Below are 14,417 nucleotides of genomic sequence, written 5' to 3'. Positions count from 1 at the left end.
TTGCGAGCCCACGAAGGAGAGAGAAAGTACCCGCTCACAATAAATGCAAATTGCTTTAGCCCTTTAACCTGGACCCTTTCCATCCTCCAATCCCTTGAAGCTCTCTTGGCATTTGTATCACCAAAAAAAGGCCGTCCTTCCTGCCCCCATCAACGGGGGCACTAATTTGAATGGAGTATGCAGGGGAGAGAATCTTGACAATGGAAGGGGGATTTAACTTGCCTTTTTGGGATTGATGTAGATACTAAAGAGGCATTAATTTTGGTGTGCATGGGTGGGGGGGGGGCCCACTGTCCCTAATTGCTCCCGCATTAGCCCCCAGAGGTTAATGCAAACACGAGACCAGAAAGGTACAGCTCTTCTTTTTCCATTACTAGCAGATTAATGCAAACTGTATTGCTTAAAATTGTTTATGACTCATTTAAAATGTTAATGCCTTACTTTGCATGAATTTGCATGCAACATTTGATTAATATTTTATTACATCAGTCCATGGCAATATTAACTTCTATTCATGCTCATTGACATGGGGTTTACTTTCATTAACATTGCATTAGTCTTACTGTACTTTTGAGTACAATTGCTTCAAATTTGTGTGAGTTCAATGTTGGCCATATTTTACCTTAGATATGAAATAAAAGGGAACTGTTGATATCATCATCTGAACAGTCTATAATATTGATTTTAAGTAAGACACGTTCAGATTAAATTGAATATAAATTTTCCTTCCCTTTTACAAAACCGCGTATTTTAGCGCTGAACAGTGCACTGAATGCTCTGGGAGCAGCGCAGTGTTCAGCGTGCCAGTGAGTGCTAAAAACCACTTTCAAGGTTTTGTAAAAGGAGGGGTGGGGGGTGGGGGGAGAGTGATTTCTTACACATAATAAATAGTTTATATTTTTTGACAGCCGTAAAAATCCCATGGGTCTGATCATTGCCCTGGATGACCATCAGAAAGCAAAAGGAGAATTATTCTGGGACGATGGCGAATCCAGAAGTAGGAATTTTTCAACTTGATGAAAAAAAAATGCAATTCCTAAATAATAAGAACAAAGCTTTGTTGAAAAATTACACCATTCACGCTTATTTTATTGGATTTTGACCAATGATATGGACTTGTAAAGGCAAAAAGACCTGATTAGTTTGTTTGTAACGTATAAACAATGACATAAATCTCATTGGAAACTTGAGGAACACTTGAAATTATAACTTTTCATACAACAGTTTGCCAGTATACTCCTTGATTCCAAATGTGACACATTAAGCTTCATAACAGAAACGCAAACGCTCTGTTTCTTCTTGTCAAAATTCTACGGTTTTAGAACACTGGTTCCCAAACCTGTCATGGAAGATCCCGAGGGAGTCATGTTTTAAGGATTTCAACAATTAATGTACATCAGATATATTTGCTTGTGACAGAGACAGTCTATTCAAATCTCTCATGCATATGTATTATACTAAAATCTTGACTGGCCGGGGGCGTCTCAGGACAAAATGAAGAAGACTTGGTTTTTCTACATTTTGAACACCTCATGGGACAATTGGTTCTATCATAACCATGTTTTGCCTTTAGGATAGATTTCATAAATGGTGCCCACGTTAGGCGCCGTAAAGCACCCTAATCATGGACACCTAGCTAAATTTGCACGCAACTCAAATTGCTTTAATTGATTATGCCACTGAAGTTAAGTGAAAACATATTATTCAATTAAGAGTTAAGAGTTCCACGTGGAACTTAAAGTGGTGCCTAGCAATGCCTATGTCCAGGCACCTTCTGACGCCTATTAGAAACATGACGGCAGATAAAAGACAAATGACCCATCTAGTTTGCCCATCTGCAGTAACCATTATCTCCTCCTCTCCCTATTGGCTAAGGCTCTTAACATTTGCATCTCCTCTTCCTATAGGCTAAGGCTCTGTGCACCTGCATTATGAGGTCATAGAGCTGCCCATCCGCAGTAACCATTATCTCTTCCTTTCTCTGAGAGATCCCACGTGCCTATCCCAGGCCCTCTTGAATTCAGGCATGGTCTCTATCTCCACCACTTCTTCCGGGAGACTGTTCCACGCATCTACCACCCTTTCTGTAAAAAAGTATTTCTTCTGATTACTCCGGAGCCTCTTAACTTCAGCCTAGGCCCTTTCATTCCAGTGCTTCCTTTCAATTGAAAGAGACTCGACTCATGCGGTGGTTAGGGGCAGAGAATAGGCATGGTTGACTTAGGTTTCAATAGACATTCGAGTTAGGTAAAACCTGGCTTAATATACTGGCATCTACCTCTAGGATGCCTAGAGACACCAAAGCATGTTTAGGTACTGCTAGGCATGATTCTATAAGTGGCACCAAGCGGATGATTGACAATCACTCCTACCAGCATCCTCAATGTAAGCGTGCTTAAGGGCCATTTATAGAGCCCTAGGGTACACATATTTAGATCCTTGTCTTAACTCACATGGAGTTTGGTGCAGATCCTACATTACATAGCTTTTCTTTGGGCCATCTCCAGTTTGTCTCTATCTTTCTGGAGGTGCATCCTCCAGATCTAAATATAATACATTAGGTAGGGGGTCTCACCAACCATCTAATAATTTATCCTTGGTTCTAAGGGACGGATTCTGTAACCAGCGCCCTAGTTAGCAGCCACCTTAAAAGTGGCTGCCGATTGCCTGTCAATCATTCAAGGGTACCGGTTACAGAATTGTGCCTATTTAGTCAAGATAGGTGGCTGAAACGTAGGCCTAGAAAATCCTGGCCTACATTTCAGCCACTTATCTTTGCCACTAGACCGCAGCGGCCAATCGCAGCAGAGGCAATCCCCCCTTCCCCATCAGCTGAGCAGCAGGATCTCCCTAAAACTGACATTCTGTAACTGGCACCCATGTTGGATTGCCTGTCAATCATTTGAGGGCGCCGGATACAGAATCTTGGCTTTGGGGAGTCCCACCACTCAGCTGATGGGGGAGAGTGCATTCCCCTGCCACGATCAGGTAAGCCAATTATCACAGACAGAGACCCCCCACATTCCCTCCTGCAAGAACCCCCAAAACAACCCTTGGCAGGAGGGATGCCCACTCCCTCCTGCCGGCACCCCCAAACGCATGACCCTATGAACACCTCCCCCAGAAAACCACCCGAGCCCCTGTACCTTTATCTGCAAGTCCAGGTGGAAGGATGCCTACTCCCTTCAGCTGGCAGGCCCACCTCTTCAAAATTGCAGGCCTTCCCCCTTCCTGGTGCATCCTGGTATGACCCAGGCACCTAAGGCAGGGGCTTTAGGCACCTGGGACAACTGGAGCCTTAGGCCTCCTTCCCAGTGCATTCTGTTCTGTGGCCTAAAGTGGCCGGGAGACTATTCTGCGGCTTAAAGTGGCTACCTAGCTGTGATTCCAGCAGCTATTTCAGCCGCCTTTTATTTAGGCATCAGTAGGCACTTCAACACTGCTGTTTCTGATTGCATTTTTCTATTACTTAGGCCAGGGGTGTCCAACCTGTGGCCCCCTGAAGTATTTTGTGCGGCCCCAGTTGAGGGCAATGTAGTGTTTTCCTCTGCTGCTCCTGGGTGTGTACCGTCTTGCTAGCTCCCTCCTCTGTCTTGCTGCAGCATTTGCCAGTTTTTGCGGCCCCAGAAATTTTTTTTCAGCCAATGCTGCCCAGGGAAGCCAAAAGGTTGGACACCCCTGACTTAGGCATTAGCAGGGTGCCTACCAACGCCTAAGTTTAGGCATTAGTTAAAGAATTTCCCCCTAAATGTCATCTTTAATCACTGAGAGGATAGTTCCTTTTTAGGAGATATATACTCTATATACTTGTTTACAAGTCAATCTCGTGTACAAGTTAAGAGGTGTGTAAGAAGTAAAAAATTGCTGTGAGCAGTGTATAAGTTGAGGCTGGGTCCAAAATTGCTTCATCACCCTCCCTCTCCTACATCTCCCAGTCTAATATTGTTCTCTCTCTCTTTCCCTTCTCTCCAACATCTTTCCTGACTTTCCAAAACTCACCCCTTCTTCCCATAGCCCACAGCTTCACAGATTTTAACAGGGTAAGAACAGATAGCCATAAGGAAACTGCTAAATCATTAGATTTCAGTTCTCCAACTGCATTGTTTCCAACGGGATGCAGTGCTTCAATATTATTTTTTTAATCTCTAGAGACTGGCAGGTTACCTGGAATCATGTAAATCTTGTCCTGGACCTCGCTATTGAAAATGTGATAGTGAAACAGCGTCACCCACTGGCAGGACTATTGGTGGAGGCCTCCTGCTCAGCTTAGAACAGGGGTGTCAATGTCCCTCCACGAGGGCCGCAATCCAGTCGGGTTTTCAGGATTTCCCCAATGAATATGCATGAGATCTATTTGCATGTACTGCTTTCATTGTATGCTAATAGAACTCATGCATATTCATGGGTGAAATCCTGAAAACCCGACTGGATTGCGGCCCTCGAGGAGGGACTTCGACACCCCTGGCTTAGAGGGAACAACGCTGTCACTCATAAGTCTCTTACTAAAGCAAAATGTATTTTCAGAAGTCACTTACCCTTTCTATCCAAGGATAAATGTGTTATTGAGAAATCAGTATTTCTTAGTACCCACACACACTCTCCTGTTTGTCTTTCATTTTTAAAAAAATAATCTGAAATTAACCCACCACTCTTTGAACACTGTCTCAGATAAGCTTCCTCTTTGAACCTACTGCTTGAGCCATCAGCCAATCAATTGGCTTCTGGCTGTAGCTTTCTCCAGGTCACCTGATAATTGTCACTTCACTGCAGGCATACCCTCCTCTCACTTTGCATGCTTAGAATGTTTATGTGTATTGGTATTTATAGACCACTATTAAATACGTCATCCTAGTGGTTTACATAGTACGAAACAAAAAAGAAAAGAAGTCCATAATCAATGGGGAAGTAAAATACAAAGAAAATAATAATAATTTACAAAGTATATTCTAATTAAAATAGAAAATAACTAAGAGCTCCTTTTACTAAGGTGCGCTATGCGTTTTAGCACGCGCTAACCACATGCGAAATGCTAACGCGTGCGTGTTAATCTACGGACACGTTAACACGCACGTATATTTAGCGTGCGGTACAACGCATAGTCCACCTTAGTAAAACAGGGGAGTAACTTTCAACCCAAAAGAATATTTCCGTGTTTTAAACAATCACTACCTTTTAATTATTATTCCCCCGTCTCACGTGCACACCTCATCCAAACCTCTTCTCTTTAATTTAAACACTGGATTAAGCGTGCTGCCCACACCAGATTCATATATAGCACTGGATTATCAGCTCAAACTACTTCAGCCCAACTGGGGGGTCTGTTCATTGTATTTCCATGAAGCTAGCAATAGCGAGAGTGCCATGACACTGATGAGAATGGCCCGTCGACAAGATAGATAGCTCCAGTTTATTGATTAGATTTTGAAGTCAAAATTTCTTGACTTCTTAGACAAGTATATACGGTAGTTGTTGGAATGTATGATTAAAAAAAAAAAATCAAAGATTAAGTGCATAGATCACATGCATATACTAGATAGTGGGAAAAGCCCAAAAAACTTCACACACATGTATACAAATGCTAACAGAAAAATAACCTTTTACATTTAACTGTTGGCATTTTGATTTGAAGAATGGTTTGGTTTAGAATTAAGGGCTCCTTTTACAAAGCCGCGCTAGGGCCTTAAAGGGCGGAATAACGCGCGCTAAATTTCCGTGCGCGCTAGCCGCTACCGCCTCCTTTTGAGCAGGCGGTAGATTTTCGGCTAGCGTGTGCTATAGCGCGCGCTAATCCGGTGCGTGCGCTAAAACCGCTAGCGTGGCTTTGTAAAAGGAGCCCTAAATGTTTCTCATAAAATCGGTCTATAGCGTTTTGAACAAAGCATTTATGCACGATAGTGTTTCTTCTAATATTGGCGCCTTTTGTGTGTTAGTAATTTCTTTGTTTATAGACAAATTATGCATTCAACTGCTGTGTTTCGACATGCTGATATTTTTTTTCATATCGTCATTATTCTAGGTTCAATATCCTCTGGAAATTACATTTTTTATGAGTTTTCTGTTGAATCGGTAAGTAGAAAGTGATGCATGGGTTTCAACATTTCACCAAGAATTTATACAATATATCCCCCTTCTTTTACAAAACTGTGCATCAAGTTTTTAGCACCGTCCAGTGTGGTGAATGCTCTGGGCTGTTTTGATGCTCACAGGAACTTTATCGGATAGAAAACAGAGGATTAGGTTAAATGGTCATTTTTCTCAATGGAGGACAGTAAACAGTGGAGTGCCTCAGGGGTCTGTACTGGGACCGATGCTATATAACTTATTTATAAATGATCTGGAAATTGGACGAATGATATGATTAAATTTGCAGATGATACTAAACTATTCAAAGTTGTTAAAACGCAAGCGGATTGTGAAAAATTGCAGGCGGACCTTATGACATCGGAAGACTGGGCGTCCAAGTGGCAGATGAAATTTAATGTGGACAAATGCAAAGTGATGCACATTGGGAAGAATAAACCGAATCACAGATGTTAGGGTCTACCTTAGGGGTTAGCACCCAAGAAAAGAATCTGGGTGCATTGTAGAAAATACAATAAAATGTTCCTTACCCAATGTGCGGCAGTGATCAAAAAAGCAAACAGGATGCAAGGAATTATTAAAAAAGGGATGGCTAACAAGACTAAGAATGTTATAATGCCCCTGTATCGTTCCATGGTGCGACATCACTTGGAATATTGTGTTCAATTCGGGTCTCCTTATCTCAAAAAAGATATAGTGGTGCTAGAAAAGGTTCAAAGAAGAGTGACCAAGATGATAAAGGGGATGGAACTCCTTTCATATGTGGAAAGACTAAAAAGGTTAGGGCTCTTTAGCTTGGAAAAGAGACAGCTGAGGGGAGATATTATTGAAGTCTACAAAATCTTGAGTGGAGTAGAACGGGTTCAAGTGGATTGATTTTTCACTCCGTCAAAAATTATAAAGACTAGGGGAATTTTTTTCACTCAGAGAATAGTTAAGCTCTGGAACGCATTGCCAGAGGTTGTGGTAAGAGCGGATAGCATAACTGGTTTTAAGCAAAGTTTGGACAATTTCCTGGAGGAAAAAATCCAGAGTCTGTTATTGAGAATGACATGGGGGAAGCCACTGTTTGCTCTGGATTGGTAGCATGGAATGTTGCTACTCTTTGAGGATTCCGCATGGAATGTTGCTACTATGTGGGGCTCCGGAATCTTGCTTACCCTGAGATAATGGAATGTTGTTACTCTCTGGGTTTTGGCCAGGTACTAAGAACCTGGATTGGCCACCATGAGAACGGGCTACTGGGCTTGATGGACCATTGGTCTGACAGTAAGGCTATTCTTATGTTCTTATGACTATCGGAGCCGTGCAGAGCATTCAGCATATCGGTCAGGGCTTAAAACCTCTTATGCGTTTTTTGGGTTTTTTTTTTTTAAAGGGGGGTAATTAGCACATAATTAAGAAATAGGAAGACAAAGGGATAGATTTTCTCAAAATTAATACCATATCAGTGCCTGCTAATAAACTTTAAAATTTATTTATTTTTTTTTAACCACATTTCCCATTTTATGTAATGGGTCTATTTACTAGGGTTGGGCTGTCAAATAAAATGATCATAGAAATGTGAACAACGTGTGTGGAAAGAAACCTTGAAATTTTGTGTGTGTGTGTGTGTGTGTCGGGGGGTTCACGTGTTCACTCTTTTCCCAATAATGCACCCATTCAAACCATTGCACATATGTAAACTCTCACACGTGAGCAAGTAATTGAACATTTAGCAAAATGCCCAGGGCACCATTCAGAGATGTTTGGAGCTAGACCTATTTTAAAAATGAATTAAGGCAAAAAGAGGTGACCAAAACGATCAGATGACCACTGGAGTTATTAAGGCATGTCTCTCCTTACTCCCCCAGTGGTCACTGTCACACTCTTCCCCCCCCCCACACGCACACAGTGCATTCCAGCCTGTATTACAGTTTCAGATGGCCACACAGACACATTTTAGCACGGCAGAGGGGTACTCTAGGGCAGTGGTTCCCAACCCTGTCCTGGAGGAACACCAGGCCAATTGGGTTTTCAGGCTAGCCCTAATGAATATGCATGAAGCAAATTTGCATGCCTATCACTTCCATCATATGCAAATCTCTCTCATGCATATTCATTAGGGCTAGCCTGAAAACCCGATTGGCCTGGTGTTCCTCCAGGACAGGGTTGGGAATCACTGCTCTAAGGGGTACTGCAGTGAACGTCTCGTTAAAAAGTCTCAGGTATACAAGTCATCATAACCTGCTTATATTGTACAGTGAGCCCTCCAAATCCCACCCCAAACATACTGTACTTACATAACGATGAAACCAGCAGGCATAAGGCTATTGTGGTATTCCAAGGGGTATAGTAAGTGTCTCTTTTACAAATGTGCGCTAAGCGTTTTAGCACAGATTTAGCTTGCGCTAAATCAACACGGGCGCTAGCTACTAACGCGTCCATAGGATAACATGCACGTGTTAGCATTTAGCGCATATTTAGTGCACGCTAAAAAGCTCAGCGCACCTTTGTAAAAGAGGGGGGGGTAAGTTTTGGGCTGGTTTTAGAGGGCTCACAATACAATACACTTCTCCCTCATCATTCGCGGGGGATACGGGCAGAGCTGGACCGCGAATGCCAAAAAAATGCGATTATCCGGCTCTGACCCACCCCCACCTCCCTGCCGCCTTCCCGGCCTTACCTGGTGGTCTAGAGGGCTTTCGGGGCAGGAGCGATCTTCCTACGCTCCTGCCCCGTGCAGATCGCCATCAGGAAATGGCTGTAAGGAGTTCCCGACGTAGTCTTGAGACTACGGGAACTCCCAGCAACCATTTCCTCATGGCGATCTGCACGGGGCAGGAGTGTAGGAAGATCGCTCCTGCCCCGAAAGCCCTCTAGACCACCAGCTAAGGCCGGGAAGGCGGCAGGGAGGAAAAAAGATGGATTTTTTTTTACATTGAGACTATTTTTTTAATTTTCCCCCTCCCCAGAAAAAAATTGCGATTATATGAAACCGCGAGTGCAGGAACCGCGAATGGGGAGGGGGAAGTGTATAAGCAGGTGATGGTGAGATGTGTACTTGGGAGTTTTTAATGTGACATTCACTGCAGTACTCCCCAGCCTGTCCCTCCTCTTTGCTGAAATGTGTCTGTGTGGCCAGTTTGTACGTCTCAATAGCTTGTTTGTGTGTGTTTTTCTTTTGGGCAGCTTTGTTTTTGAAAATGGTCCTAAAAGATAGACATACTGAGCTGATCAACATCTAGAAAATGGCAATTTTCAAAAAAAAACTCAGACATTATTTTCTGATTTGAAAATGGTCATTTTCTCTGTAGGATTTTTTGATAGTGTTTCCCAAAATGTCCAAACACAGACTTATACATCCTATAAAAAAATGCCCCCCCCCATGAGGTTTAAGGTTATGATTATTTCAGCCTAAAGGCCTGATTTATATAGGCTTTCTTTCAACCTCTTCCCCCCCCCCCAATTCTGTTCCTAAGAGAAAAACAAAACAAAACATTTTTCTAAATCAGGTCCTACATTTTAATAAAACACACATATGCATGCAATACATACATAAGTCAATATGTGAATTTGTTTAAATACTGTAAAATCAACAAAAAAGCTTAAGCTGCAATTAATTAAAGACTAATTTGTCAATAATAATAATAATAATAATAACTTTATTCTTGTATACCGCATTACCATGGAAGTTCTATGCAGTTTACAGATGAAGAGACTGTACATTTACAGCGAAGTTACATTTTCGGCAATGCTACGTTTACATTTTTGGCGATGTTACATTTACGGTGAAGTTATGTTGCAGCTAGGTTACATTTGTTACATTTACTGTAAGTTACATAGAGCGGTGTTACATACAGCAGAGTTACCTTCGGCGTAGATACATACTTCGGTGTTCGATAAGGCAGAGCAGAGGCATTTAGTATGGGGAATAACGAAGACAGGGTAATTAGTTGGATAGAGTGATCCATTTTGTTAAGCCATTTAGTGGCTGACAAGATTGGAGGAGTCGGAGAGTCTGGAGGGAAATCGAGGTCAGAGGAGGAGGTCAAGGAAGAGGTGGGGAGAAGTTAGAGGAATTTGTCAAACAGGTAGGTTTTGATTGACTTCCTGAACATTTGGTAGGGGGGGGAATTGGAGGGTGTCAGGTCAAAAGCGCGCCGGGACAAAGGCGCGCGCAGACAATTGAGCGCAGCGCGGAGGTGCGCGCCAAAGAAAATTACTGTTTTTAGGGGTTCTGACAGGGGGGCGTGGGGGGGAACCCCTCCCACTTTACTTAATACAGATCGCACCGCGTTGTGGGGGCGTTGTGGGGGGCTTGGGGGGTTGTAACCCCCCACATTTTACTGAAAACTTCACTTTTTCCCTGTTTTTAGGGAAAAAGTTAAGTTTCCAGTAAAATGTGGGGGGTTATAACCCCCCAAACCCCCCACAACGCCGCCGCGATCTGTATTAAGTAAAGTGGGGGGGTGGCTCCCCAACAAAAACCCCCATCGGAGCCCCTAAAAACAGTAATTTTCTTTGGCGCGCGCCTCCGTCTTGCACTCAGTTGTCGGCGCGCCCTTTGTCTTCCGCGATTATGTTTATGAATCGAATTGGAGATGAAGGCTATGAGGCATTTATGACATCCATATTATTATGACTGGCGTGGCCATGCAATTAATAACTAGGAATTGGAAATATTGGGACAGGTTGAATTTTTCTTTTTGGTGGGAAACACTGCGTTAATACTATAGATATGAAAGGATGATAGCGGAATAATCTGGAAATAGTAAAAGGTTCAGAGAGATTAGGAATCCTTTGCAGGTATTTGTCAAGCAATAGAAAGATTAAATCCTTGGTTTTATTTAGATTTTTACACACATCCAGGTAGGGAGGGAGGGAGGGAAAGGGAGAAAGGGAGGGGGGAAGGATGGGGTAATCTGTTTCAGATGTTTGCATGAATTTAAGGGCTCCTTTTACGAAGGTGCGCTAACGTTTTTAGCGCATGCGCACGTTAGCTGCAAAAATACCGCCTGCTTAAAAGGAGGCGGTAGCGGCTAGCGCATGTGGCATTTTAGCGCATGCTAAGTGCACGCTAAAACCACTAGCGCACTTTTGTAAAAGGAGCCCTACGTGTTGTTATTTGTTATTATTGTGTGTATAATTGTTGCACTTTTTATAAGTTTTGAAAATCAATAAAGATTTATAAAAAAAAAAAAAAAGAATGCATTGACAACTTAAAAGACAGGATTATTTTTAGACATACTGTTGCTCCTTTTGGATTTTCCTATTATATGTAGCTACAAAAACGTAGTCTATTTTTTTTTTTTAAGTGACCAATTCTACTATCTCTCCACTCTCTTAATTTTCCCGTATATCTTCTATTGTGTCTGTTTATTACATTTTGCTCTCAGTCTATCTCCTTGACTAATCATATCCTACATTAATACAGTGATATTCAAAGTTTACCCATTCATCTTGCAGAACCAGCTGCATATGAATGCCACAAATGCAAAATACAATGACCCAAACAACTTGGTGTTTGAAAATATTAAGATTCTAGGACTGCTTGAAAGTCCCTCCAGTGTAGTTGTGAAGAAAAACAACACTATAGAAACATCAGCACATCAATTCATCTACGATGCAGCTCTAAAGGTAATCCTTTACTGAATCTTTTCTATCAACTACTTTGCAAGGATTTGATTTAAAAGAAATGTGTACTGAGTGCTCTCTTGTGCACCTTGTACTTTTTCTCAGTTGCATCGATAGTTATGCTATTAAATGGAGTCTTGGCTATCTGAGATGCATATTAACAGCCACAGAAAACTTTCAGCATTGCTACAAATATGTATTTCATTTTTTGCATTTCAATATTGATCTTCTAACCCCCTCTTTTATTTTGGAATAAAAGAGTCTACTGTACTGCTTCTGCTTCAATGAGACAAACACTTTATTTTTTATTATGCAGAATATTTTAGACTCCGGTGAGATTACAAAAATTAGATAGTACACACTCCAACAGATGTTGGTACTGTCAAATTGAAGCAGGTACTTTAGATCATCTTTTGTTTCATTGTTCTTTTATAAAGGTTTTTTTAGGTCTATTTGGAGCAAAATTATGCTCATTCTTGAAGTGACTTTACCATTGTCTTACGATACGGTTATCTTCGGCACTTCTTTGTCTAAAAATCCGCTTGGAGCAGATAAAGATAAACTCTTACTAATTATGACCGGAATTGCAATACAGATGATAATGAGAAATTGGAAACATTGGGACTGTTGGAATTTTTCATTCTGGTGGGAAACTGTATGTCAGTATTATAGGTTTGAAAGAGAGATGTTAGAAAAATCTGGGGAGTTTTGAAAATTGAAAGAAACACAGGGTCCACTAGATACATATGTTAATTTTCTTTAAAAAGTCACACAGCTAATCCCTGCCTAGCCCTTCAGGTGGCTTAGCAGTGTTTTACTCTGACCTGTCAGTGTGGCTTCCTCAGGAAAGAGGAAGGCCTTTCAGGTAAAAACAGACCTAGGCCCCTGCCTAGTCTGCCCAGTCCACACTGAGATAAATTTACCAAGAATGGGAGACACAGTCCAGGTATTGTTAAACTCTCAATTCTAGGCTTTATTTGGTAAGTGATCTGAGCACCGTCAGCCACAATAATGACATTCATAAATCAGGCAAAAATAAAAATGGTTCACACAGTTGTCAGAAATGTCCAAAGTTCAAGTATGTTTAAGAGGATACAGGGATATATATCAATGTAGTCAGAAAATTGCTAAATGATAGAAAAAACAGACTGACTGTAGTAATAATGTTTAACAGTGAGGAGGGAGTGGACCTACTGGTGTTCAAAAAATGCTCAGAGAAGTGAAACCCTGAAGAGGGGGTGAAAACCACCTCTTGAAAGGAAGAGTTTACCATCCAATCATTGCATTTACATGTAGAAAATCACTCTCTGGTCACTGGTAAAAGTATAGGTTCATATACTCAATGCAGTATTATTCCAAAACTTATAGCAAAAAGTTCTCTATATGGACAAAATGATGTAATGCACTTAGCTGCAAAAGACTTAAAAAGATTGAAAGTCTCAGGGGTCCCCTGAGACTTTCAATCTTTTTAAGTCTTTTGCAGCTAAGTGCATTACATCATTTTGTCCATATAGAGAACTTTTTGCTATAAGTTTTGGAATAATACTGCATTGAGTATATGAACCTATACTTTTACCAGTGACCAGAGAGTGATTTTCTACATGTAAATGCAATGATTGGATGGTAAACTCTTCCTTTCAAGAGGTGGTTTTCACCCCCTCTTCAGGGTTTCACTTCTCTGAGCATTTTTTGAACACCAGTAGGTCCACTCCCTCCTCACTGTTAAACATTATTACTACAGTCAGTCTGTTTTTTCTATCAAAGTTCAAGTATGGCATGCAATATAATTCCCCTGGACTTTCTCTGGTTAAAGACAGTCCTCTTCACTAGGGTTCAGGTAAGTAGAAATGCCTTGAAAAAAAAATTCCATACAAGAAAAAAAAAAAACTGCAAAAACATGGAACCCAAACACAGTAGCAAAACTTTGGAGATGAAGCCCCCAGTCCATGGCTAACCTTGCAGGGTATAGTGTCCAGCTCTCAGCCTTTGCTCCGTTCAGAGCTCCGGTGGTTAATGTAATGTAATGTAATGTAATTTATTTCTTATATACCGCTACATCCGTTAGGTTCTAAGCGGTTTACAGAAAATATACATTAAGATTAGAAATAAGAAAGGTACTTGGAAAATTCCCTTACTGTCCCGAAGGCTCACAATCTAACTAAAGTACCTGGAGGGTAATAGTGAAGTGAAAAGTAGAGTTAGAGGAAAAATAAAAATAAAATAAACATTTTAAAAAGACAGCATTGATCTAAATACTTTGGAAGGTAGAAGAGAGGAGAGAAAGGAATAGAAGCAGAATGGGTCAGCGTCAGTGATGAAGTGGAGCAAGTAAGTTTAGGAGGAGCGATTGACGTATCCAGAAAGGGCTTCTTGTGGCCGACAGTCCCAGGATGCCCATGTCCCCTCCCCTGCGATGTTCTCCCATCCATGCATTCCCTCCCAGACACACTGCCCGTGTCCCAGCCGCTCCAAGGAGGCTGCCCCAGATGAGGTCCACGGTGAATGCAGGATTCTCTCCTCTGCGGGAAAGCCGCCCGGAGCCGACAGTCGATCTTCTTAGCGGATTGCAGGGGGGGAAGAGTTCACACTCTTGGTAGGATCGGGTCTGAGTGCTCTCGGTGGTTGTGGCTGGTCTCATTGCTGCTTAGATGTAAAAGCAGTTGATCTCCACTTAACAGGGCTTATCAGCAACAGCTGAGCTTTTCTGTAGACGTAGCACA

At 41.8% G+C, this 14,417-nt stretch overlaps 1 protein-coding gene across 4 annotated transcripts in view; it reads left to right on the top strand.

The window, feature by feature from the left end:
• Window positions 1-14,417, top strand: part of SI (sucrase-isomaltase) — a 179,169-nt gene that overhangs the window by 99,685 nt on the left and 65,067 nt on the right. For all 4 annotated transcript variants that reach the window (XM_033957601.1, XM_033957603.1, XM_033957604.1 and 1 more), the window contains 3 exons: window positions 909-997; window positions 6,017-6,066; window positions 11,530-11,700. In XM_033957601.1, the coding sequence (XP_033813492.1) occupies window positions 909-997; window positions 6,017-6,066; window positions 11,530-11,700 (310 nt within the window). The remainder of the gene's footprint in view (window positions 1-908; window positions 998-6,016; window positions 6,067-11,529; window positions 11,701-14,417) is intronic.

This window comes from Geotrypetes seraphini, chromosome 9 (genome assembly GCF_902459505.1).
Source record: "Geotrypetes seraphini chromosome 9, aGeoSer1.1, whole genome shotgun sequence".
NCBI classification, from domain to species: domain Eukaryota; kingdom Metazoa; phylum Chordata; class Amphibia; order Gymnophiona; family Dermophiidae; genus Geotrypetes; species Geotrypetes seraphini.
Note: the sequence above shows the minus strand (reverse complement) of the source record. Positions and strands in the feature narration are given on the sequence as shown.